Source organism: Neofelis nebulosa, chromosome 17 (assembly GCF_028018385.1).
Source record: "Neofelis nebulosa isolate mNeoNeb1 chromosome 17, mNeoNeb1.pri, whole genome shotgun sequence".
Taxonomy (NCBI): domain Eukaryota; kingdom Metazoa; phylum Chordata; class Mammalia; order Carnivora; family Felidae; genus Neofelis; species Neofelis nebulosa.
The window spans coordinates 12,533,659-12,556,115 of NC_080798.1; the positions used below are offsets into that span (position 1 = coordinate 12,533,659).

At 44.8% G+C, this 22,457-nt stretch overlaps 1 protein-coding gene across 5 annotated transcripts; it reads right to left on the reverse strand.

Annotated features, from left to right (window-relative positions):
* Window positions 1–12,833: 12,833 nt before the first annotated feature.
* Window positions 12,834–19,908, reverse strand: LOC131500229 (uncharacterized). Of its 5 annotated transcripts, none has more exons than XM_058709106.1 (2): window positions 19,851–19,908; window positions 12,834–17,859 (listed from the first exon to the last, which is right to left on the reverse strand). In XM_058709106.1, exon 2 carries the CDS (start codon window positions 14,352–14,354, stop codon window positions 13,317–13,319), a length of 1,038 nt encoding a protein of 345 aa, XP_058565089.1. In that variant the 5' UTR covers window positions 14,355–17,859; window positions 19,851–19,908; the 3' UTR covers window positions 12,834–13,316. The 5 variants fall into 5 exon arrangements, 2 of the variants coding, with proteins under 2 accessions (XP_058565089.1, XP_058565090.1); XM_058709107.1 differs by having other exon boundaries at window positions 12,834–17,543; window positions 19,851–19,894; XR_009256190.1 differs by lacking the exon at window positions 12,834–17,859 and adding an exon at window positions 17,869–17,979 and having other exon boundaries at window positions 19,851–19,902.
* Window positions 19,909–22,457: the final 2,549 nt, after the last annotated feature.

Here is a 22,457-nt window from a genome sequence, read left to right on the forward strand (position 1 = left end):
CTGCTTTGGATTCTGTCTCCCTCTCTCTCTGCCCCTCCCCCACTCACACTCTGTCTCTATCAAAAAATGAATAAACGTTAAAAAAAAAACTTAAAAAAAAAGAATATCATGTCCATAATTTTAGGCTATACTAGAAATGCAAGCTTATCTTCTGTTTTAATACCAAGCCACTATATGCCAAAATGGCCACCTCAAACAATTATCTAATAAAATCACACATTCAAAAAAAAAAAAAAAATGAGAGGGGTGCCTGTGTGGCTCAGTCGGTTAAGCATCTGACTTCAGCTCAGGTGATGATCTCACGGTTCCTGGGTTCAAGCCCCATCAGGTTCTGTGCTGACAGCTCAGAGCCAGGAGTCTGCTTCAGATTCTGTGTCTCCCTCTCTCTCTTCCCCTACCCTGCCCGCACTCTGTCTGTCAAAAATAAGTAAACATTAAAAAAAAAAAAACATATCACCTTACACTTGTCAGAATGGCTATTATCAAAAAGACAAGAAATAACAAGTGTTGGCAAAGCTGTGGGGGAAGAGAAACACTTGTGCACTGTTGGTGGAAATGTAAATTGGTGCAGCTACCGTGGAAAATGGTATAGAGGTTCCACAAAAAATTAAAAATAGAAATACCATATAGGGGTGCCTGGGTGGCTCAGTTGGTTAAGCAACCGACTTCAGCTCAGGTCATGATCTCATGGTTCATAGGTTTGAGCCCTGCATCGGGCTCTGTGCTGACAGCTCAGAACCTGGAGCCTGCTTCAGATTCTGTCTCCCTCTGTCTCTGTTCCTCCCCCATCTCACTCTGTCTCTCTTTCTCTCAAAAATAAATAAAGATTTTTAAAAATAAAAGAAATACCGTATGATCCAGTAATCTGCTACTGGGTATTTACCCAAAGAAAATGAAAATATTATTTGAAAAAGATATGTGAAGCTTTATGTTTATTGCAGCTTTACAACAGCCAAGATGTAGAAACAACCCGAGTGTCAATCGATAGATGAATGGATAAGGAAGATGTGGTGTGTGTGCATGTGTATATGTGTGTATGTATAAAATGGAATATTACTAAGCATCAAAAATGAGATCTTTCCAGTTGTAACAGCATGGATGGACCAAGTAAAATAAGTCAGAGAAAGACAAATATCATATGATTGTACTTATACATGGAATTTTCTAAAAACGAACAAAAATCAGAAACAGACTCAAATACAGAGAACTGACGGTTACCAGAGTGGAGGGACTGGGGGCTTGGCAAAATGATTAAAGGGGAATGGGGGATACAGGATTTCAGTTATGGAATAAATGAGTCATGGGGAGTAACAGGTGCTGCATGGGATGGAGGAGAGAAAAGCAAACTATAGACTAATGTAGCTCATGAATATACATGAAAATTATATCAAAACATCAGGAAGTCACATCCAGCAATATTTACAAAGGATAAATTCATGACCAAGTAGGGATCATTAAGAGAATGCAACATTGATTTGACATTTAAAAATATATCAATTTAAATCACCATGTTAATAAGAGACTAAAAAGAATGACCTCGTAGCCATTTTAATAGCCATAAAATTCAACACCCGTTAATGATTAACACTCTCAATTAACTATGAATAGAAAGGAATACCCTCTTATAAAAAGGTATCTGTAAAAACTCTACAGCTAATGTTATACTAAATATTGAAAATTCTTTCAAGCATGCTTTCTTGCTAAGATTGAAAATAAGGCAAAGATGTCTAATTTCACTATGTGTATTCAATATTGAACTGAAGGTCCAAGTTAGTACAAAAACTTATAGGTGTATAGGCTATTAAGAAATAAAACTATTTGCAGATGACACAGACATCTGCTATTTTAAAATACAGTGGAATAATGATGGAATAGTTGAGGTATGGTAGAGTCAACAGATCAGGAGACATTGCCATCGAAAAGATATGGATAATAACATCTTGGTCTATTTCTTGGGTCAAGGTGGCAGGTCTGGAAGTTCTTGGAGGGTATGAACTGAAATTTTCATAAAGCCTATGTAAAAATTAGGGGTACTTGTGTCTAACCAAGGTGAAGGGTTCCTGTTGCAAATAGGTTTTAAATCCTAAAAATCACACCGATTTGAGTGCATAGTGTTCATAGGTTGTCAGGTTGCTTGCCAGTTGAAATATCCACCATTAGCCTTTAGGCAAGCCTTCTAATTTGGTCGATTACTCAGGGCTCTTTACCTCAGTTGTTGGACTGGTGAGTGATAGGCAAGCAGGTAAGGTCTCTAGATCGTAGGGCTTGTATTAGCCAAACTTGATGGCATGCAAACCTCAGCATTTGCCATGTCTGGTTGAAACTGGCTTACTTGGAAGGTTTGAGCCTCCTGGTTGCAAACCAAAGAAAACATCCAAATCAACAGTAACCAGACCAACAGTCAACAGAATGGTATACAACTGCACTTGATAGGCTTTGTTGTAGAATGTTGGGATTCCTTGGCATGTATTATTACCAAAGAGGGGCTGTCTGGTTTCATCATTATGGGATATGGTGTTGCTATAGGCTGAATTGTGTACACCCACCCATATATATGTCCACACCAGTTCATACTTCAAATCCTAACACCTAGTACCTCAGAATTTGACCATGTTTGAAGATAAGGTTTTTAAAGAGGTGCTCCAGTTAAAATGAAGTCTTTGGGGTGGACCTTAATCCAATTTGGACACACAACAGAACACAATGTATGCTTGGCACAAAGAAAAGACAATTTGAGGACACAGCAATAAGGCACCATCTCCAAGTCCAGCAGAGAGGCCTCGAAAGAAGCCAGACCTGCCCACATCTTGATCCTGGACTTCCAGCCTCCAGAGAAAATCAATTTCTGTTGTTCAAGCCACCCAGCCGGTAGTATTTTGTTATGCTAGCCATAGCAAACTAATAGTGCTGACTTTTATTATGTCTAAGTGTAATATTTTATGTGCTAAGTGAAGTTTTCTGTATTGCCTTCTGGCAGTTCCTACAGCCCTTAGAGATGCACCTGGAATACTAATTTCCTGAAGAGGATCAGAAGAACAGAGATTATCCACCCCTTTTAACCTGAATATTCAGGTAAGTTTTTAGGGGTAGTAGAAGTTTAGGCTCAGATGGGTCCCAAGAGAGTACACACCTTCCATCTGGTTTCCAGGCCTAGAGGATGGAAACAAGATCAAAAATTTATGTTTTCTGCTTAGATGATCTGTCCATTGCTGTAAGTGGGGTGTTGAAGATCCCTACTATTATGGTAGTATTAACTATGAGCTTCTTTCTTTGTGATTAAGTGATTTATATATTAATAAATCAATTCGGTGCTCCACGTTGGGGCATAAATATTTACAATTGTTAGACTTCCCTGGTGGATAGACCCCTGAATTATGATAGAATTCCTTTCTTCATCTCTTGTTACAGTCTTTATTCTGAAATCTAGATGGTGTGATAGAAGTATGGCTACTCTTTCTCTGGGCAACCATTAGCATGATAGATGGGTCTCCATCCCCTTACTTTCATTCTGAAGGTATCTTTAGGTCTAAAATGGGTCTCTTGTAAACAGCATATAGATGGATCTTATTTTCTTATACATGTCGTTTTCTAGGTGTGAAAAAATAGTTTGGTCCTGATCTCGTTGCACTTCAGCGATGAGAGAAGCTGAGAACTTCCATGTTGCTCTGCCATCTTGGCTATCATTGAGTTTCTTAATTAAATTAGCATTATGGGACCTGTCAGAAATATGAAAGTTTTATCAAATGCCTTTTTCCAGGAGCTAGCAATGCATCTCTGGGGAAGTGAAATGTGTGCCTTGGTAACTATCAGTAATTTCCAGAATTCTAAAGAGAAAAATGAGTATCCTGGCAAGGCCAGATCCCATGGCTTTAGTATATGTAGAGATGTATAATTTGATTTCTACTTTGGACGGAAGAGATTACCAGAGTCCTTTATGCTAGGCAGGGACAATTTTTAGGCAAAGGTCCAATAGTAGGTGAGAAACATGAAGATGGGTCATTTATTGGCCCGGGCATCAGTGCTAAGATGACTTTCTCAGATTTGGCCAGGTGTGTTGATGCCTGGATCCCATTTTTCCTAATGTTTATTTTTGAGAGAGATGGCATGAGTAGGGGAGGGGCAGAGAGAGATGGGAACAGAAGATCGAAGCGGGTTCTGTGCTGACTGCAGAGAGCCCAAGGCAGGGCTCAAACTCACGAACCACGAGATCGTGACCTGAGCTGAAGTCGGATGCTCAACCAGCTGAGCCACCCAGTTGCCCCCTGGATCCCATCTTTTATCAAGGACATCCTGGCTAAGGGATGGAAAGCAGCAACATTCTATTGATCTCCATAGGGTAGTTCTTTTGAAAAAGCACGGAGTTAGAAGACTCGCACTACCTAATTTCACAACTTACTCTGAAGCTAGAGCAATCAAGACAGGCTGCTATTAGCATGGAGGCAGATATACAGCTCATTGCAACAGAGAATCCATAATTAGTACCACACATATACTGTCAGTTAACTTTTGATAAAGGTACTAGGGTAATTCAATAGAGAAAGGGTAGTCTTTGAACCAATTTTACTGAAACACTTGAACAACCACATGTTAAAATATATGAATCTTCATCCTTTGTACCCTATTTATGAAATTACTCAGAATGCATCATAGGCCCACATTAAAACTGAAGATATGAAGCTTTTTTAAGAAAACATAGGAGAAAATATTTATAAACAGGTTATTCAAAGATTTATACTGGATACAGAAAGGATAAATCAGAAGAAAAACTTGATCAATTCACTTTCATTAAATTAAAGGCACTATTAACAGAATTTAAATGTTAGGCTACATAGTGAGAAATGACAGAAAGTGAACGGAAAGAACTTGCATGCAGAATTTACAAAGAAGTCTTAGAATTCGATGAGACAAATGATCGATTTTGTAAATGGAAAAAATGTGCTCAAACACTTTCAAAAGATAGAGGAATGGCCAATAATCACATGGAAATGCTCGGTATCATTAGTCCTAGGGAAATGCAAATTAAAACCACAATGAGATACTACCATACACGCATTGGAATGGATTGAATTAAGCAAAAAAAAAAAAAAAAAAAAAAAAAAAGGATAATACCAAGTTCTATTGAGGATACAGAATTGAAACTGTTGCACAAAATATAACAGCACTTTGAAAAGTAGTTTGACGCTTTGCTATACAAAGTTGACTAAGACTTGCCTCGAGACCCAGCAATCTCACTCCTAGGTAGTTACTCAAAAGAAATGATAACATTGGGGCGCCTGGGTGGCGCAGTCGGTTGAGCGTCCGACTTCAGCCAGGTCACGATCTCGCGGTCCGTGAGTTCGAGCCCCGCGTCAGGCTCTGGGCTGATGGCTCGGAGCCTGGAGCCTGTTTCCGATTCTGTGTCTCCCTCTCTCTCTGCCCCTCCCCCGTTCATGCTCTGTCTCTCTCTGTCCCAAAAATAAATAAAAAAAAATAAAAAATAAAAAAAAAAAAGGAAAAGAAGTCATGAGAGAAAGGCCAGGAATTCTCCAGCCTGTTTGGCATCTTTGTGAAAACTGGAAAAAAATAAAGAGCCCCCCGTACACGAAACAGACGCAGCCCCAAGTGCCCTGGTAAGCAGAGCATGGGCTGGGTTCCCGTTACCACTAGTTTCCTCTGGGATGAGAACAGCGGGGTCTAATAATGCCAACCACTGTTCCTCAAAGCTCCCTCTCCCCCACCCCCCATCCATCCTCAGTTTGTTCTCAGTATTTAAGAGTTTCTGATGGTTTGCCTCCCTCCCTAACTTTTCCCCCTTTCCCCTCTCCCATGGTCTTCTGTTAAGTTTCTCAGGATCCACATATGAGTGAAAACATATGGTATCTTTCTCTGCCTGACTTATTTCACTTAGCATAATACCCTCCAGTTTCATCCACGTTGCTGCAAATGGCAAGACTTCGTTCTTTCTCATTGCCGAGTAGTTGTGAGGTTTAAACATGGGGGTAGAAAGAAAGCTGTTATAATTCTGTTTGTGGGGGTTGGGGACCCCATCTCCTGCCAACTGCAGAGAAGCAGAGGCTATATTCCCCATCAGAGAGCTATCCTTGTAAATGGGCTGAGAAGACACCAGAACACCAGGGAACTTCATCTTTGAAAAGTGTGAAATCTTGACTGGTGGCTTTACTTATTATTTGTTGCCTTGTAGTTTTTTTTTTTTTTTTATGTTCAAATTTGTTTCATAAAAAGGGATAATTCCTGGTGGGTTTTCTTCTGGAAGCCGCAAGAGGCTCAAAGGCACATTCTCTTCTTTGTTCCTGGACCAATGAAAGCTTTGAGTTTTATTCATCATATTAGCAAAAACTCTGAGTCCCTGTTTAACAATCCTTAAATAGCGACAATAAAACTCAACCCACAGAGATGTTGGGGGCTTTTTTGAGCTTATCTCTGTAAGGCCTGGCACGTTAGATACATTCTCAAAAAATAATGAGGATTTTGATGACTGTTGCTCCTGAGAGATAGGAAGACAGAGATTCAGTGAGAATAGGTCACCCAAGTCATAAAGCTGTCAAGTGGCAGTGGCTGGACCCAAATCTGGCTGAGTCTAGAACCTCTCTGCTCTTTGTCACTGGGCTGCTGTAAAGACAAAGAGGAGAGGGGGAATACTCACCGATTCAGTAAAAGGACAGTCCTGGAGTGGATTCGTTTCCTATGGAGGCTGTAATGAGCTAACTTTGTACTAACTTAAGTGAACATATATTTATTCTCTCACAGTTCTGGAGGTCAGAAGTCCAAAGTGAATCTTACAGGGCTAAAATCAAGATGTCAGCAAAGCTGACTCCTTCTGGAGGCCCCACGGGGAAAATCCGTTTCTTGCCCCCTCCAGTTCTAGAAGCTGCTTGTGGCAACTTCCTCCACCTTCAAAGCCAGTCGCATAGCATTTTTTCTTCCCTCCAATCACCTGCCTTCCCCTTCTAAGACCCTTGTATTACATTGGGTTCACCTGGATAATGCATGGTACTCTCCCCAAGACCCTTAACTTGATTACACCTGCTAAGTCCATAGAAGGGAACACATTCACAGGTTCTAGGGATTAGGGCACGAACATCTTTGGGAGACACTATACCGCCCACTGCAAGGAATAAAGGACAAACACAGAAAAGAAAGAAAGCTCCTGCTGACAAATGCTCTTTCTTTTCTCTGCCAGATAATACAGAATAGGGAAGGGGGTGGCTTCTGGAGCCAAATCTTTGAGGCTCTACCACCAACCTGCTACCTGTCTGTGCCTTGTTGCCTCATCTGTGTAAAAGGAAGACAAGGTGTAACTTCCTCATAGGCCTGTGGGGAGGCATAATGCAGTAAATATACATCAAAACACACAGAACCGTGTAGGGCATGCAGGAGGAAGTCTTTGAGACATGTTACCTGCTACTGTTAGTTTCTCTTCCTACTTGGAGACACTCCTTCCCAAGTAACTTCCTCTGGCCGGCTCCAGGATCATTAGATGCCTTCTTCTCAGGCACTGGGAGTTGCATGGAGATCTGACTATCCCAGATGTGCAGTGGGGAGAACTCTCTAGGCCAAATAAGGGTCTGGTGCACCGGGCTCAGTTTCATCCATGACGTCCATCAGGGTCTGTTTTCTAGACCCAGCTTTCCAGACATGACCTTTCCCAAGCCAAGTCCTTTCACCACTTTGCTCAGGATATTGGCTCCACCTGGGGGGCTCTCCTTCCCTTCACGTTTGCAGGGCAGGCGTGAGACCTTGCACGTGCCCCTCAAAACCTACTCAGGTGATACCTTGATGAAGCTTCCCCTCACCCTCCAGGGATATTTTATTAATTAAGCTCCTGCACTGCCTGAGAGGCGATTAGTTCTTCCTCTGTTTCGTATCGACAGCCCCTCAAACACTTGAGGGGCGGGCTGCACAATGAATGGCGGGACGGGGTGAACCCGTAGTTGGACGGGGAAGGTGTGACTGTTGAGGTTCCCAGGTCAGGGGGACTTGGAGAGCAGCAGCGTCACTTTCTGGGTGCTGCTTCTGGGTTTCTCCCCTTATCTACTGCTCTCAAGCACCTCGAGGACATCTTGGGATGTCTTTGAAGACATGAAACATTTCCTGTGACGCCCTGCTTTGGCCACCTACTCCTCCCCCACAAGGTGCCTGCTAGATCTTCTTACCCCACCTGAGAAAAGAAAAGCCCTTTTCTGTCTCCGTTTGAGACACTTTCAGATTTGGGAAATCGGAGCATTCGCCCTAATGAAAGTCCCTTTGAACGAAGTCTCTCCTCACTGAAGTCCAGATGTGTTTCTAGTTGACAGGTCCCATGAGCTAGGGATGCAATCAGTCTATTGACATCTAGTGTGGATCAGCGAGCACCTCAGTGTCACATGACTCCATCAGGCAATAAGCTTTTTTTCTGGGGGTGTTTCTGTGCGATCCAGAGGGCCCAGCGGCACCCATAAAGGGTTTTCCACTTTTTAAAAAAATTTTTAATGTTTACTTATTTTTGAGAGAGAGAGAGCACGCGAGAGAGCAGGGGAGGGGCTGAAAGAGAGGGAGACACAGAATCCAAAGCAAGCTCCAGGCTCTGGGCTGACAGCACAGAGCCCGACTTGGGGCTTGAACCCACGAACCGTGAGATCATGACCTGAGCTGAAGTCAGGTGCTTAACCGACTGAGCCACCCAGGTGCCCCAGGGACTTATTTATCTACTAGTTGCCAGAGGTAGCCTTAACCAACATCTCTCCCATTACCCCACTCCTAGTCCCTGGTAACTGCCATTTTACTCTGCTTCTATGACTTTAGTTTTTTTGTTTTTTTTGTTGTTTTAGATCCCACATATAAAAATTATACAGTATTTGTCTTTCTCTGTCTGACTTATCACACTTAGTATAATGTGACTGATCCGTGTTGTCCCCAAATGGCAGAATTTCCTTTTTTCTCATGGCTGAATAGTAGTTCATATCTACATCATGTCTTCTTTATCCATTCATCTGTCGATGCCACTTAGGTCGCTGCCATAGTTTGGTTATTGTGAATAATGCTGCAACATACACGGAGGTGCAGTACCTCTTTGGTGACCTGTGTTCATTTCCTTTGGATATATATACCCCGAAGCTGGAGTATCCATGATGTCACAATTTAGGGCCCCCCAGAGGGGTACACAGTGGCACAGTCTGAGTCAGTTTCCTGAGTGGAGCGATCCCAACCCACTTCAATTCAACACAGTCCATGCTGGGGCTGGAACAGCTCGGGCGGACGGTATCAGATTTCAGCCCAGAGACGGTCCAGGCAATGAGGAACTGTGATTTCAGCATTCCAAAAAAGCCACCTGCTTCTCTCTGGCAGCAGCAAAGCTGAGACTATAGGGCCAGATGGCTGTGCCCAAGTCCAAGTAAGGCCATCCCGAGCCCTTTCTACCTTGTTATTCTTAGAGTCCAAACTGACCTCTCAAAAATATGCACACCAGGCTGGAGAAGCATCTGCCTGTTGGGGTTAGACACCTGATTCTCCGAGAGCTCATTAGCAGCTAAAAACTGCTTTTGAAAACTCCAAAAGTGTATCTCCACAAGGAGATGGCCTCTCTTTTCATGTTGCCTCCTTTTTCCCAGAGGCTCCAACAGACAAGACTCATAGCAAAAATCATCAATTACAGAGACTTATTCTGTTCCCAAAATTCAAAGTTTAATCTTTTTTTAATTTTTAAATGCTTACTTATTTTTGACAGAGACAGAGTGTGAGTGGGGGAGGGGCAGAGAGAGAGGGAGTCAGGGAATCTGAAGCAGGCTTCAGGCTCTGAGCTGTCAGCACAGAGCCTGACGCAGGGCTCGAACCCATGAACCGTGAAATCGTGACCTGAGCCAAAAGTTGGACGCTTAACCGACTGAGCCACCCAGGCGCCCCCAAAGTTTAAATTTTAACCTGCTGACAGGAAGCAGGAAGCAAGGGAGTTGTGGCCTCTGACACATCCTCTGCAGCTTTCTCTGACTGAGATGATCCCTCTAGCGTTTAGGTTATAATCTTAGAAACTTGCATCAATTTGTATCATACATCCTAGCCACAAAATACAAAGCCATGTCTTTAAAAGTCCCCTTTGTTTTACTCCCTCTTTGTAAGCTTACTCAAACCCCAGGCAGTAGGTCTAACATTTACAAGGTTAGCAATGGCTGGGGAGGAGGGTTGTGACAACACCATGAAAGTGTGTTCTCTCAGGGAACCTCAGTCTTTCCCTCCTCCATCCACCCTCTTTATTTCTCTGGTTTATCTAAAATTTTGTCTTGTGGGGTGAAGACACAATTTTCTAGAGAAAGAAAAAAAAACCAGTCCAAGCTTCCAAGAGTCCTCTCCATGTGGGTCAAACAAGACACTCTTGATTCCCCAGCAATGGACTGTCACAACACATGTGAAGTATGTCTACCAGGGGACACTCAGCACCATTAGACATTCAGTACCTAAGATTTAATTACAGGCTAGTCACATAGACACACTCTGCCTACAATGCATCCACATTCCTGACATCCAAAAAGAAACCAAGTGTTCGGCCTACACCACATTGTTTGTACAGTTTAGGCCCAGTGAACCACTTTTTATCACTTAGGGAATGGTGGAAACCCTACAGAAATCCCAGGTCTCAGATGTCAGAGGTAATGAATATCTTTTACAATATCTGCCCTCTCATTGTTTCCTTATATTTGACACAGAGAAATGGACACTGCCTACTATTTGGTAATGAGGTAGGGAAATAGGTTTCTCATGAGTCTTTTGTCAGAGTATATTGGCATAGCCTTTCTAGAAGACTCTCAGACAATGTGGATCAAAATATAAAATGTGGGGTGCTTGGGTGGTTCCATTGGTTAAGAATCAGACTCTTGATTTTGGCTTCGGTCATGATCTCACAGTCATGATATCAAGCCCCATGTCAGGTCTGTGCTGGTCATGGAGCCTACTTAAGATTCTCTCTCTGGGTTCCTCCCCCACTCATGCACACTCATGCTTTCTCTCTTTCAAAAAAACATATAAAATGTGACAATGCTATGCTAGGAAGGGTATGAAGAAACTGAATCACTCATACATTGCTGCTGTGAATATAAAATATCAGATACTCTGGAAAATAGTTTGGGAATTTCTTTTAAAACAAAACATGCAGGGTGCCTGGGTGGCTCAGGCAGTTAAGTGTCTGGCTCTTGATTTTGGCTCAGGTCATGATCTCGGAGTTCGTGAGATTGAGCCCTGCATGGGGCTCCGTGGTGACAGCTCAGAGCCTGCTTTGGATCCTCTCTCTCCCTCTCTCTCTGCCCCTCCCCTGCTCACACTGTCTCTCTTTCTCAAAATAAATAAATAAACATTAAAAATAAATAAATAAAACAAAACATGCATTGGGAAGCCTGGCTGGATCAGTCAGTAGGCCGTGCAACTCTTGATCTCAGGGTTGTGAGTTCAAGCTCCAAACTGGATATAAAAATTACTCAAAAACTAAATCTTAAAAAAAAAAGAAAAAAAAAACTAGGCCCATCAGTTACACTTTTGAACATTTATCCCAGAGTAACAAAAATTTGTGTTCATGCAAAAACCTGTGAGTGTTTACAGAAGCTCTATTCATTGCATCAAACAGGTCAGAAATGTTTTTAGATTTACTATGCAAATTTAGCAAGGTCAAGATACAAAAGCCAATTATATACCTATATTCTAGCAACAAACAGACACTGAATTTCAACAATAACAGCACTTAGAATAGCACCCCCTAAATGTCAATCCCTTAGAGATAAATTTATCAAATACATGTAAGAAACCCACATACTGAAAGCTGTGAAACATAGCTGAGGGAAATGAAATGACCCAAATAAGTGAAAGAAGATCTAAATGCTCATGGGTCAAAATGACTTGTATCCAGAATATTAAAAGAACTATTACAATTCAATACACAATCGCTTCTCGGCCATTTGGCTAAGATCAAGTGTAAAATTCAATACAAAATAACAACTTAGCTTAAAAATTGAGCAAAAGAATTGAACCTTTCAAAAAGAAAATATGCAAATGCCCAAAAGGCCAAAAAAAAAAAAAAAAAAAGGTAGTCAACATCTAAGGCATCAGAAAATACGAATGAAAACCACAATAATATATCACAACACAACTGTCATTAGGATGACTAAAATTTAAAAGATTGAAAATATCAAATGTTAGAAAAAATGTGGAGCCAACTGGGACTCTAACATATTGCCAAAAGGAATATAAAGTATGCAACTACAAATGAAAAATTATTTGACATCTCTTAAAAAGCTAATCATATGACTCAGAGATTAGATTCTCCTCCTAGTTATTTATCAAAAATGAGAAAGAAAAGAAAAGAAAAGAAAAGAAAAGAAAAGAAAAGAAGAAGAGAAGAGAAGAGAAGAGAAGAGAAGAGAAGAGAAGAGAAGAGAAAAGAGAAGAAAAGAGAAGAAAAGAGAAGAAAAGAAAAGAAAAGAAAAGAAAAGAAAAGAAAAGAAAAGAAAAGAAAAGAAAAGAAAAGAAAAGAAAAGAGCTCAGAGCCTGGAGCCTGCTTCAGATTCTGTGTCTCCCTCTCCCTGACCCTCCCCCCTCTCAAAAAGAAAAAATTTTAAAAATAAAATAAAAAGGCTACTAACTTCACTAAACTTTTCAGAAAGGATATAGAGGTGGTGAAAAAAAAGCACACTAAAAAAAAAAAAAGCACATGACTCAACATCATTTATCATGAGGGAAATACAAATCACAATCACAGTGAGATGTCGATTCATTAGACTTTTATATTTGCTAACTTGTGATTGAGATTGGAACACTGTTAGTGTTATGCCCAGAATTCGTGATCCCCAAAGACCACCAGGGAGCCGAGTCCAATGCAAAAGCAAAGAGCCTTTATTCAAGCTAGCTCGAGCTCAATCCTCTACCTGCACTGACACAGCGGTGAGATGCTGGAGAGAGAGCGAGTTTCAAAAGCACAAAGGTTTTATAGGGATCTAGGGGCAGTTGGTGGGGTGATGGTCATGGCCTTAGCCGATTGGCTGGGGAAGGGTCAGAGTCCCTTTGCGCAGGTTGCCGGGCATGGTTTGAATGGGAAGTATGAGCAGATGATCAGGAAGTTACTCCAGGGGAGGAGGCGTGGTCTGAGGTTTGAGCGGGAATTTCTTTCTGCAGTTTTCCTGGAAAGGGGGCCATGTTGGGGACATAGCCACTCAAGATGGAGGACACAGAACAAAATGGAGTTGGCCGACCTAGGTCCAGGAGGGGTCTGCTGGCCGAACGTGGGTGTGATGGACCCAGGTCGCAATGCCGTCTACTTTGAGAGTGGCGGGGGTTGTCAGCACCACGATGTAGGGTCCTTTTCAGCGCAGCTCGAGGGTCCCTCGGCAGTGCCTCTTGACGTAGACCCAGTCTCCTGGCCTGTATTGATGAGGTGTCAGGGTTGGGCCAGCCTTGTAGATGGCATGGAGGCACGGCCAAATGTCCTCATGTGCCTTCTGGAGCCCTCTCAAGGAAAGAAAAAGTTCTTGATCTTTAAACTCAGCAAGTTCAGCTCGAAGGTTGGGAATAATAGGGGGTGGCCTGCCAAACATGATCTCATAGGGAGTAAAACCCAGGGTGTAAGGAGTGTTCCTAACCCGGTAAAGGGCATACGGTAGGAGAGTCACCCAGTCCCCGCCAGTCTCCATGGTTAATTTGGTAAGGGTCTCTTTTAGGGTTCTATTCATTCTTTCTACCTGTCCTGAGCTCTGGGGCCTATTAGCACAATGTAATTTCCAGTTTGCCCCCACCGCCTTGGCTACTGCCTGCGTTACCTGCGAGATAAAAGCTGGTCCATTGTCTGATCCTATCATGGCACGAAAACCATACCTAGGTAAGATGTCTTCTAGTAGCTTCTTAGCCACCGTCTGAGCCGTTTCATGCTTGGTTGGGTATGCCTCCACCCAGCCAGAGAAGGTGTCTGTAAATACTAAAAGATATTTAAAACCATACTTTCCTGGTTTGACTTCAGTGAAGTCGACTTCCCATTGGGCTCCCGGTCTGGTGCCTCTGAGCCTGGTTCCTTTTTTATTTGATGTGGCTCTCGCGTTGGTGAGTTGGCAGGTCTTGCAGACAGATACAACTTGCTCTATTTTGGTGTCCTGTTGGTGAATCTTGATTCTGGCATGTCGGATTAAGTCTTTTAATTTCCGGGCCCCCATGTGAGTAGACCGATGTATGTGTTCTAATATTGAGACTCCGAGCCGGTCTGGCAGCACGAGCTCCTTGTTAGGTGTATACCACCATCCCTTTATCTCCTGGGCCATGGGGAGTTTATTGATCTGCTGTAACTCCTCCTGGGAGTATTTGGGCTGGTCTGGTAAAACCGGGCCTCCCGGGTCCGGTAGTTGTATGGTCATGGTGGGGACTGAAGTAAGGGCTACTGCCTTGGCTGCCTGGTCAGCCTTTTGATTACCTCAAGCTACTGGGTTATCAGTTTTCTAGTGCCCTTGGCAGTGGATAATGGCCAGCTTGGCAGTAAGCCATAAGGCTGTAAGCAGGTCAAGTATCTCCTGGTTATTTTTTATAGTCAGTCCTTCTGCCGTCAGTAACCCCCTCTCCTGATAAATTGCCCCATGAATATGAGCTGTGGCAAATGCATAACGGCTGTCTGTGTAGATGTTAAGCTGTTTTCCAGCTCCCAGCATCAGCGCCTTGGTGAGGGCGATGAGCTCTGCTCATTGGTCTAATGTTCCAGAGGGTAGAGCCTCCACCCATACGGTGTCCGTTTCAGTGCCCACCCCTGCACCCGCATACCTGTGTCCATCCCGCACAAAGCTGCTGCCATCAGTGAACCAAGTAGCCTCAGCATCGGGGAGGGGCCGGTCGGTCAGATCCGTCTGGAATCCATGTACTTGCTCCAGGATCCCCGCACAGTCACGTGGTAGAGCATCTAGGTCAGGGTCAGGCAGCAGGGTTGCAGGATTGAGGGCTGCACTGGGGCAGAACTGCACCTGTGGAGGGTTGAGTAGGAGGCTCTGGTAATGAGTCATACGTGTGTTGCTCATCTATCTATCAGGAGGCTGTTTCAGGACCCCTTCAATGGCGTGTGGGGTCATGATCCAGATCTCCTGTCCTAGGGTCAGTTTGTCTGTGTCCTTGACTAGGAGTGCTGTCGCCGCAATAATTGTTAGGCATGGCGGCCAGCCGGCAGCCACTGGGTCTAGCTTTTTGGACAGGTAAGCCACGGGGCGGTTCCAGGGGCCTAAGGCTTGAGTTAGAACCCCTTTTGCTATTCCCTTGTGTTCATCTACAAAGAGGTGGAAGGGCTTCGTAATGTCTGGCAGGCCCAGGGCTGAGGCACCTAGGAGGGCCTTTTTTAACTGATTAAAGGCAGTTTCTTCTTTTTCAGTCCATTCAAATGTTTTCCCCTCTTTGGTAGCTTCATATGGGGGGCCTGGCGATCTCAGCAAAACCTGGAACCCAGAGGCGGCAGTACATGGTCGATCCTAGGAATTCCCTTGCTTCCCTTCGGGAGGTGGGAGTAGGAATCTTCAGGACAGTTTCTTTTCTGGCATCTGATAACCGCCGCTGTCTGCCCTCCAGGATGTATCCCAGGTAACTTACCCTCTCCCTGCATATCTTAGCCTTTTTCATGGATGCCCGGTACCCCAAGGCCCCCAGGGTAGCCAGCAGGTCCTGGGTCCCTCGCTCACAGTCCTCGGCCGTCTCAGCAGCAATCAGGATGTCATCTACGTACCGTAGAAGGGTGAGGCCAGGGTACTCCTTTCTGTACTCACGAGGACCCAGGTCCTCGTGTAGTGCCTCGTCGAAGATGGTGGGCGAATTTTTGAACCCCTGAGGCAGCCGTGTCCAGGTGAGTTGTCCGCTGTAGCACTCCTCCGGATCATGCCACTTGAAGGTGAACAAGGGTTGGCTTTGGGGTGCCAGCGGCAGACTGAAGAGGCGTCCTTTAAATCTAGTACAATATACCAGGCCCTGGAGGGCGCCAAGGAGCTCAAGAGAGTATATGGGTTGGGAACAGTTGGGTGTATGTCCGTGACCCTCTTATTTACTTCCCAGGGGTCTTGTACCAGTCGATAGTCATTTGTGTGAGGCTTTTTGACCGGCAGTAGGGGGGTGTTCCAGGCAGACTGGCAAGAACTAGTACCCCTAGGCTTCATAGTCTCCGGATGTGTGGCTGGATCCCCTTCCGGGCCTTCTGAGATGTGGGGTATTGTTTGATCCTTACCAGACCTTCTCCTGGCTTGAGCTCTACCAGGACTGGGGTCCTGTGAGTGGCTAGTCCTATCCCTCAGTCTCTGCCCAAACCGAGGGGAATTCTTGTAGCCATCTGTCTATATTATCCTCTCTTGGGAGAGCCTCCTAGTGGAGGCGGTATTCATCCTCTAGTTTCATGGTCAGGACCTGGATGGGGTGGCCCTTGCCATCGGTGACCTGAGGCCCCCCCTTGTCTGAAAGTTATCTGAGCTCCAATCTTGGTAAGTCCCGTCCTAACAGCGGGTAGGGGCATTCTGGTATTACCATGAAGGAGTGGGATACCCGGCCCGTCCCCAAATCTACCGTTCTTCGGGTAGTCCATGAATACTGGCTCATACCAGTCGCCCCTTGTACCCAGGACTTCTTGCGGGCTAGTTTTCCTTGTGGGGTGCAGAGGACTGAATGTTGCGTTCCAGTGTCAACAAGGAAGTCAACAGGGGTCCCCTCCACTTTAAGAGTTACCCTGGGCTCGGGGAGAGGGTCCGAACCCTGACTCCCCTAATCACTCAGCTCATCTAGCTCTAAGACTTTTACTCGATCAGTCTTGCTTCCCTTCCTGCCGGCCTTTTTCGGACAAACTCAGGCCCAATGCCCTATCTCCTTGCAGTATGCGCACTGATCTTTCTGCAGCCTCTGCTTCCCCCCACCCCCCTTGGTGGTTCCTTTACCTCCTCTTGAGTCATCTGCCAGCTGCCAGAGACAGCGGTCTCATTCCTCGGGGGAGCCAGCATGGTAGTTAGTAGTATTCTGGCCAGGTCTCGAGTCTGCTTACTGCTGGCAGCCGCCATGGCGTGAGCCTGCTTGTCCTCAGGAGGCTCCCGGTTATTATATACCTTTTCGGCTACCACCAGTAAGTCCTGCAGACTTTTTTCTCCTAGTCTATCTATTTTCTGTAATTTTTTCCTAATGTCTATGGCCAACTGGTTTACAAAGGCCATGATAACAGCTGCCTTGCTTTCCGGAGCCTCTGGATCCATGGGGGTATAGGTACGGAATGCCTCCATGATCTGTTCTAAAAAGGCAGCCGGAGATTCATCTTTTTCCTGTTGTACATTTCCTACCTTGGCCAAATTGGTTGCCTTCCTAGCAGCCATTCGGAGACCCCCCATTAGAGTCTGGTGGTAGACCCGGAGCCTCTCCTTACCTTCTGCCGTGTTGAAATCCCACTCGGGCCAAGTTAAGGGGAAGGAGGCATCTATCTGAGCCTGGTTGGTGGTGGGATTCCCGTCTGCACCCAGAACTAGTTTTCAGGCCTTATTGAGGATTCTTTCTCTTTCCTCAGTCATGAACAAGACCTGCAAAAGCTGCCGGCAATCGTCCCATGTGGACTGATGGGTAAAAACAACAGAGTCTAATAAATCAATAAGCCCTGCTGGTTTCTCGGAAAACTTAGGATTCTGAGCTTTCCAATTGTAGAGGTCACTAGTGGCGAAAGGCCAATAGTGATGGGGCTGATTCCCCTCCACGTCTGGGGGTCCAGTGGCTCGCAGGGGCAGAATAGTAGAGTCAGCAGCAGAGGCGGATTGCTCCCTCTGAGCCCTTTGTCTGGTAAAGGGCAGGCTTCCCACTGGAGCGTTTCCGCCTCCCGCTCTCGGAACAGCATCTGCCTCCCCTGGAGGGGGAGGATGGTGTTCTTCCGGCATCCTAGGGGGGGTTATACAGGAGAGGAAAAATTAATTCTTCTTTAGTCCCCCCTTGTAGGACAGGGTAGAGGGGTGCTGAAGGCTGGATAAGACTTTTCTTGTTCTCCTTCTTCTCTGTCCCCTGCAAAGCAAGAATGGGTTTCAGCTCCAGAGGGGCGTGGGGCTAGGAAGGGCTTAAGCCAAGAGGGTGGGTCTTCTACAAGGTCCTGCCAAGTGGTAATGTAAGGGAGCTGATCAGGATGGCCCGTCTTAGGCCGAGAGATGATACCCCTGACTCGGTGGATGGTAGGGAGGTCGAAGTTTCCCTCTGGCAGCCATCCGACATTGAAAGCTGGCCACTCGCTAGAACAAAAAACCTGCCACCAACCCTTTCGGACTTCCACACTGAGGTTGTTAGCTCTTCCCCTGACATCCTTGAAGTGATCAATCATAATACTTAGAGGAGTAGTCTGAGTCTGTCCCATAACGTCCGTCCAGTAAGTCCACAGAACAAAACAGAGAAACACAGAAACAGACAAACAGAGGGCCCCTAGAAACAGTCTTCCAACTCCATGGAAGCAAAACTGAAAGCTAGACGACGGCCTCACGCTGACCGGCAGGAGCGACCCGCCTCGTCTCAGACCTTTGAGGGGAATCCACGTCCCTCCAGAAGGGAGGATCGGAATGTCTTCCAGAACTCCTGGCCCGTGGTCCTCCAGTGCATCCACTTAGACCGCACCAGGCACTACCAGAATTTCAGAAATGAGCTCACACAGAAGAGACAGGGAACGAACAGACACTAACCATGGCCAGTCAGGCTCTCCGGGTCGGGGGTCCCTCAGGGGTCTTGGGGATCCTGGACGAGCCCCCAAATTTATGCCCAGAATTCGTGATTCCCCAAAGACCACCAGGGAGCCGAGTCCAATGCAAAAGCAAAGAGCCTTTATTCGAGCTAGCTCGAGCTCAATCCCCTACCTGCACCGACGCAGCGGTGAGATGCCGGAGAGAGAGCGAGTTTCAAAAGCACAAAGGTTTTATAGGGATCTAGTGGCAGTTGGTGGGGTGATGGTCATGGCCTTAGCCGAGGCTGGGGAAGGGTCAGAGTCCCGTTGCACAGGTTGCCCTGCGTGATTTGAACGGGAAGTTTGAACGGGTGAGCAGGAAGTTACTCCAGGGGAGTAGGCATGGTCTGAGGTTTGAGCGGGAATTTCTTTCTGTGGTTTTCCCGGAAAGGGGGCCACGCTGGGGACATAGTCACTCAAGATGGAGGACACAGAACAAAATGGAGTCGGCCGGCCTAGGTCCGCTCTTCCAGTTAGCAGGACGCTGGGGGTCACTTCTCCTCTGCACCCTCTGAGAACTTGGGGCAGAGACAGGAAAGGAGGCTGGGAGAGATCACAATTTTGTCTCTGGTCCAGGATAAATCACGGAGGACAATCACAGGCCCGAGCTGGGAGTGAGGCCAGCCCTTCTTTTAACAAGGGGGTGGGGTGGGGTAGTGAAGAGTCAAGAGGAATCCTAAACGGCCCTGCTTCGTGCAGGCGTCAGAGAAGGGCCGGTGACGCTGCAGCGCTGAACTCACCCCGGGCTCACAAGCTTCCAGGAACCGAGCGCTTCTTGGAAAGAAATCCTAGATTGGTAACCACCGGCCACCGTCCCTGTGCCAGGATCGCTTTCCAGCATTCTTACATCTACTTACTTCACGTGAACCCCACTACACTAGTGCCTACTAGGAAGGTACTACCCTTAATTCCACTTTACAGAGGACAAATGGAGAAAGTAAACAAGTCCGCGAAATGTCGCTAGAAGGCGACAGAGCGTGTAGGAGTGGGGGAGGCGAGAGAAACCGAGGTCGCGACCCCCGCCCGCCCGCAACGCCAAGGTGACACACCCCGCCGCCCCGGCCCTCAGCGGCTTCTATGCCTCTTCTATTCCCCGAGCGAGAGGGCGGCACTTGCGGGCTCCGCGCCCGGGCAAGCTTGGCAGAGACGCAGGGGCTCGGCACCGACTCACCTCCCAGAAGGTACCGATGAACGCGGCTTCGCCCTCCCAGGGCGGAAGTGCCCTGTCGGCCACCGTCCCTAGACTACTCTTCCCAGAACCCCCTGCGGTACAAAGGGCTTATAGCTTCTTTCCGTGGCAGTGGCTGTGACTCCCCCAGGCCTGGACTACACTTCCCAGAATCCTCCGTAATGCGGCTCTAAAGGTTGCCACTTTTTCCCCCCTTAAGTGTATAACAGTTGCAGTAAGTCCGTTCTCAGGTGCTATTAGCGTTTGACCTTTCTTTTCTTTTTCTTTTCCTTCTTTACTTGTTTAAAAAAACCTTCATTAGGAACGCCTGTGGGTGGCTCAATGGGTTGAGCCTCCGACTCTTGATTTTGGCTCAGGTCATGATCTCAGGGTCTTGGGATTGAGCCCAGCTTTCGGCTCTGTGGCTCTGCGCTGAGCGTGAATCATACTTAACATTCTTTCTTTCTCCCTCCCCCCTCCCCCTCAGTCTCTCTGCCTGTCTCCCCCACTCGTTCTCTAACAACAACAACAAATATATATATATATATATACATATTTTTAATTACAGTACTAATAGGTGCGACTGTAAAGAAATGTAGCTGTATAGGAGAGAGAAGTGAAGCTAGGCTCTCAAGGCCGGTTTGATGCTAGTGTACGTGGAAGTGTCGAGATCTCTGACGTTTACCTGATATGAGGTTTTCTTTCCAATGATAATAATTTCCGCAAAAACAAAGAGTAACTTCTGATGAATCCAGACCACAAGACAAATAACTAAAGTTTCCCACTCCTCTCCGTTTTAATTGGGCACTTGGAAATGAGGGTATTTTCTGATAAATGAAAAAAAAAAATTGTAGTGGCAGGGAAGTAAAGGAAGTACCGCAGTTTGGAAAAGAAAAGCCTGAAATACATCTTGAAAATGTCTCTTTAGTTTGCTTTCAGCATATCACCTACAGTCCATTCTGCACTTGACATCATAAAATACAATAAGATGTTTTATTTTTCTACAGGGTGGTTGAAATCAATGAACCATGATTATTCAAAATTAGGTGTGAAAGTGGGGGATCTTGATCCGATAATGGTAACAAATTCAACTTTTTTTCAGCTTCATTGAGATATGATTGAGAAAAAAGTTGTAATATATTTAAAATGTACGTGGTGAACTGATATGTGTTCATTGTGAAAGGATTTCCACGATGAATTCGCACATCCATCAACCTAACTCTGTTTGTTTTGGTGAGAACCTGTGAGTTCTACCTGCAGCAAATTTCAAGTATGCAATAGGGCACTATCAAATCCTCAGACCCTATTCATCTTATAACTGAAAGTTTATACCCTTTAAACCAACCTCTCCTCATTTTCCCCACCTTTCAACCTCAAGCAACCACCATCATTCTACTCCCTATTTCTATGAATTCAGCTTTTTATTTTCCCCCCTCCTAGATTCTATACGTAAGTGATAACAGGAAGTGTTTGCCTTTCTCTGTCTGGCTTATTTCACTTAGCATAATGCCCTTCAGTTTTATTCATGTTATCACAAATATTTCTCCATACATTCCATATGCCAATGGTTAGAATTAGAGGTTCAATTTGATTCAGATTTTTTTTTAAAGAAAGAATACTACATAGATGGTTCTGTTTGTATCTCTTATTACCCTTACTGGAAACTGCCAAGACACCCTAAAAGAGAACAAGATGGGAAGACATCCTTCCTTTACCAAATATCAAGACTCACTGCTAAGCTATGGTAACTAAACCAGTGTGGTACTGATGAAAGTATTGAAAAAATAGACCAAAGGCAATTGAGAATGAAGATATACATCTATATCCATATATGACTAAGATAGATAGATAGATAGATAGATAGATAGATAGATAGATGATTGATACATAGAGAAAAAAGAAAGAAAAGAAAGAAAGAAAGAAAGAAAGAAAGAAAGAAAGAAAGAAAGAAAGAAAGAAAAAGAAAGAAAGAAAAAGAAAGAAAGAAAAAGAAAGAAAGAAAGAAAGAAAGAAAGAAAGAAAGAAAGAAAGAAAGAAAGAAAGAAAGAAAGAAAGAAAGAAAAAAGAAAGGAAAAAGAGGGTAGGGGGAGAAAGGAGGAAAGAAAGTTTATTCATTTGTAAAAAGTAAATTCTCTACCTATCCAGAGGTTTCAAGGAAAGGAAGTTCATGGCAACAAAGGTGGGGTTTCCCTGGACCTTTATTCATATGTGATTGTAATCACATTACATTTACATTTAGGTTAGTGCAGGACACTAGGCTCTTTGATTCTAAAGTGAGTCGCTTGTAGACAGCATATAGTTGGATCTTGTCTTACCCATTTTGCCAAACTCTACCTTTTAATTGGGAAGCTTAATTGACATCACATTAATAATCCATAATTTAATTCACATTTAAATTAATTCCTAAGAAGATTCCTTCTGCTATATTGCTACTTGTTTTACATACATCTTACCATTTTTGTTCCTCAGTTCCTCCATTAATGCCATACCTTGTGTTTGATTTTTTTGTATCGTTAGGATTTCCTTCTCATTTTCTGCATGTCTTTTAGTTATTTTCTTAGCAGTTACTCTGAGGTTACAGTTAATCTCTTAAATGTATTACAACTTCTT

Bases quoted from the DNA above. Each gene is read 5' to 3' on its own strand.
- LOC131500229 (XM_058709106.1), bottom strand. From the start codon at position 14,354: ATGACCATACAACTACCGGACCCGGGAGGCCCGGTTTTACCAGACCAG.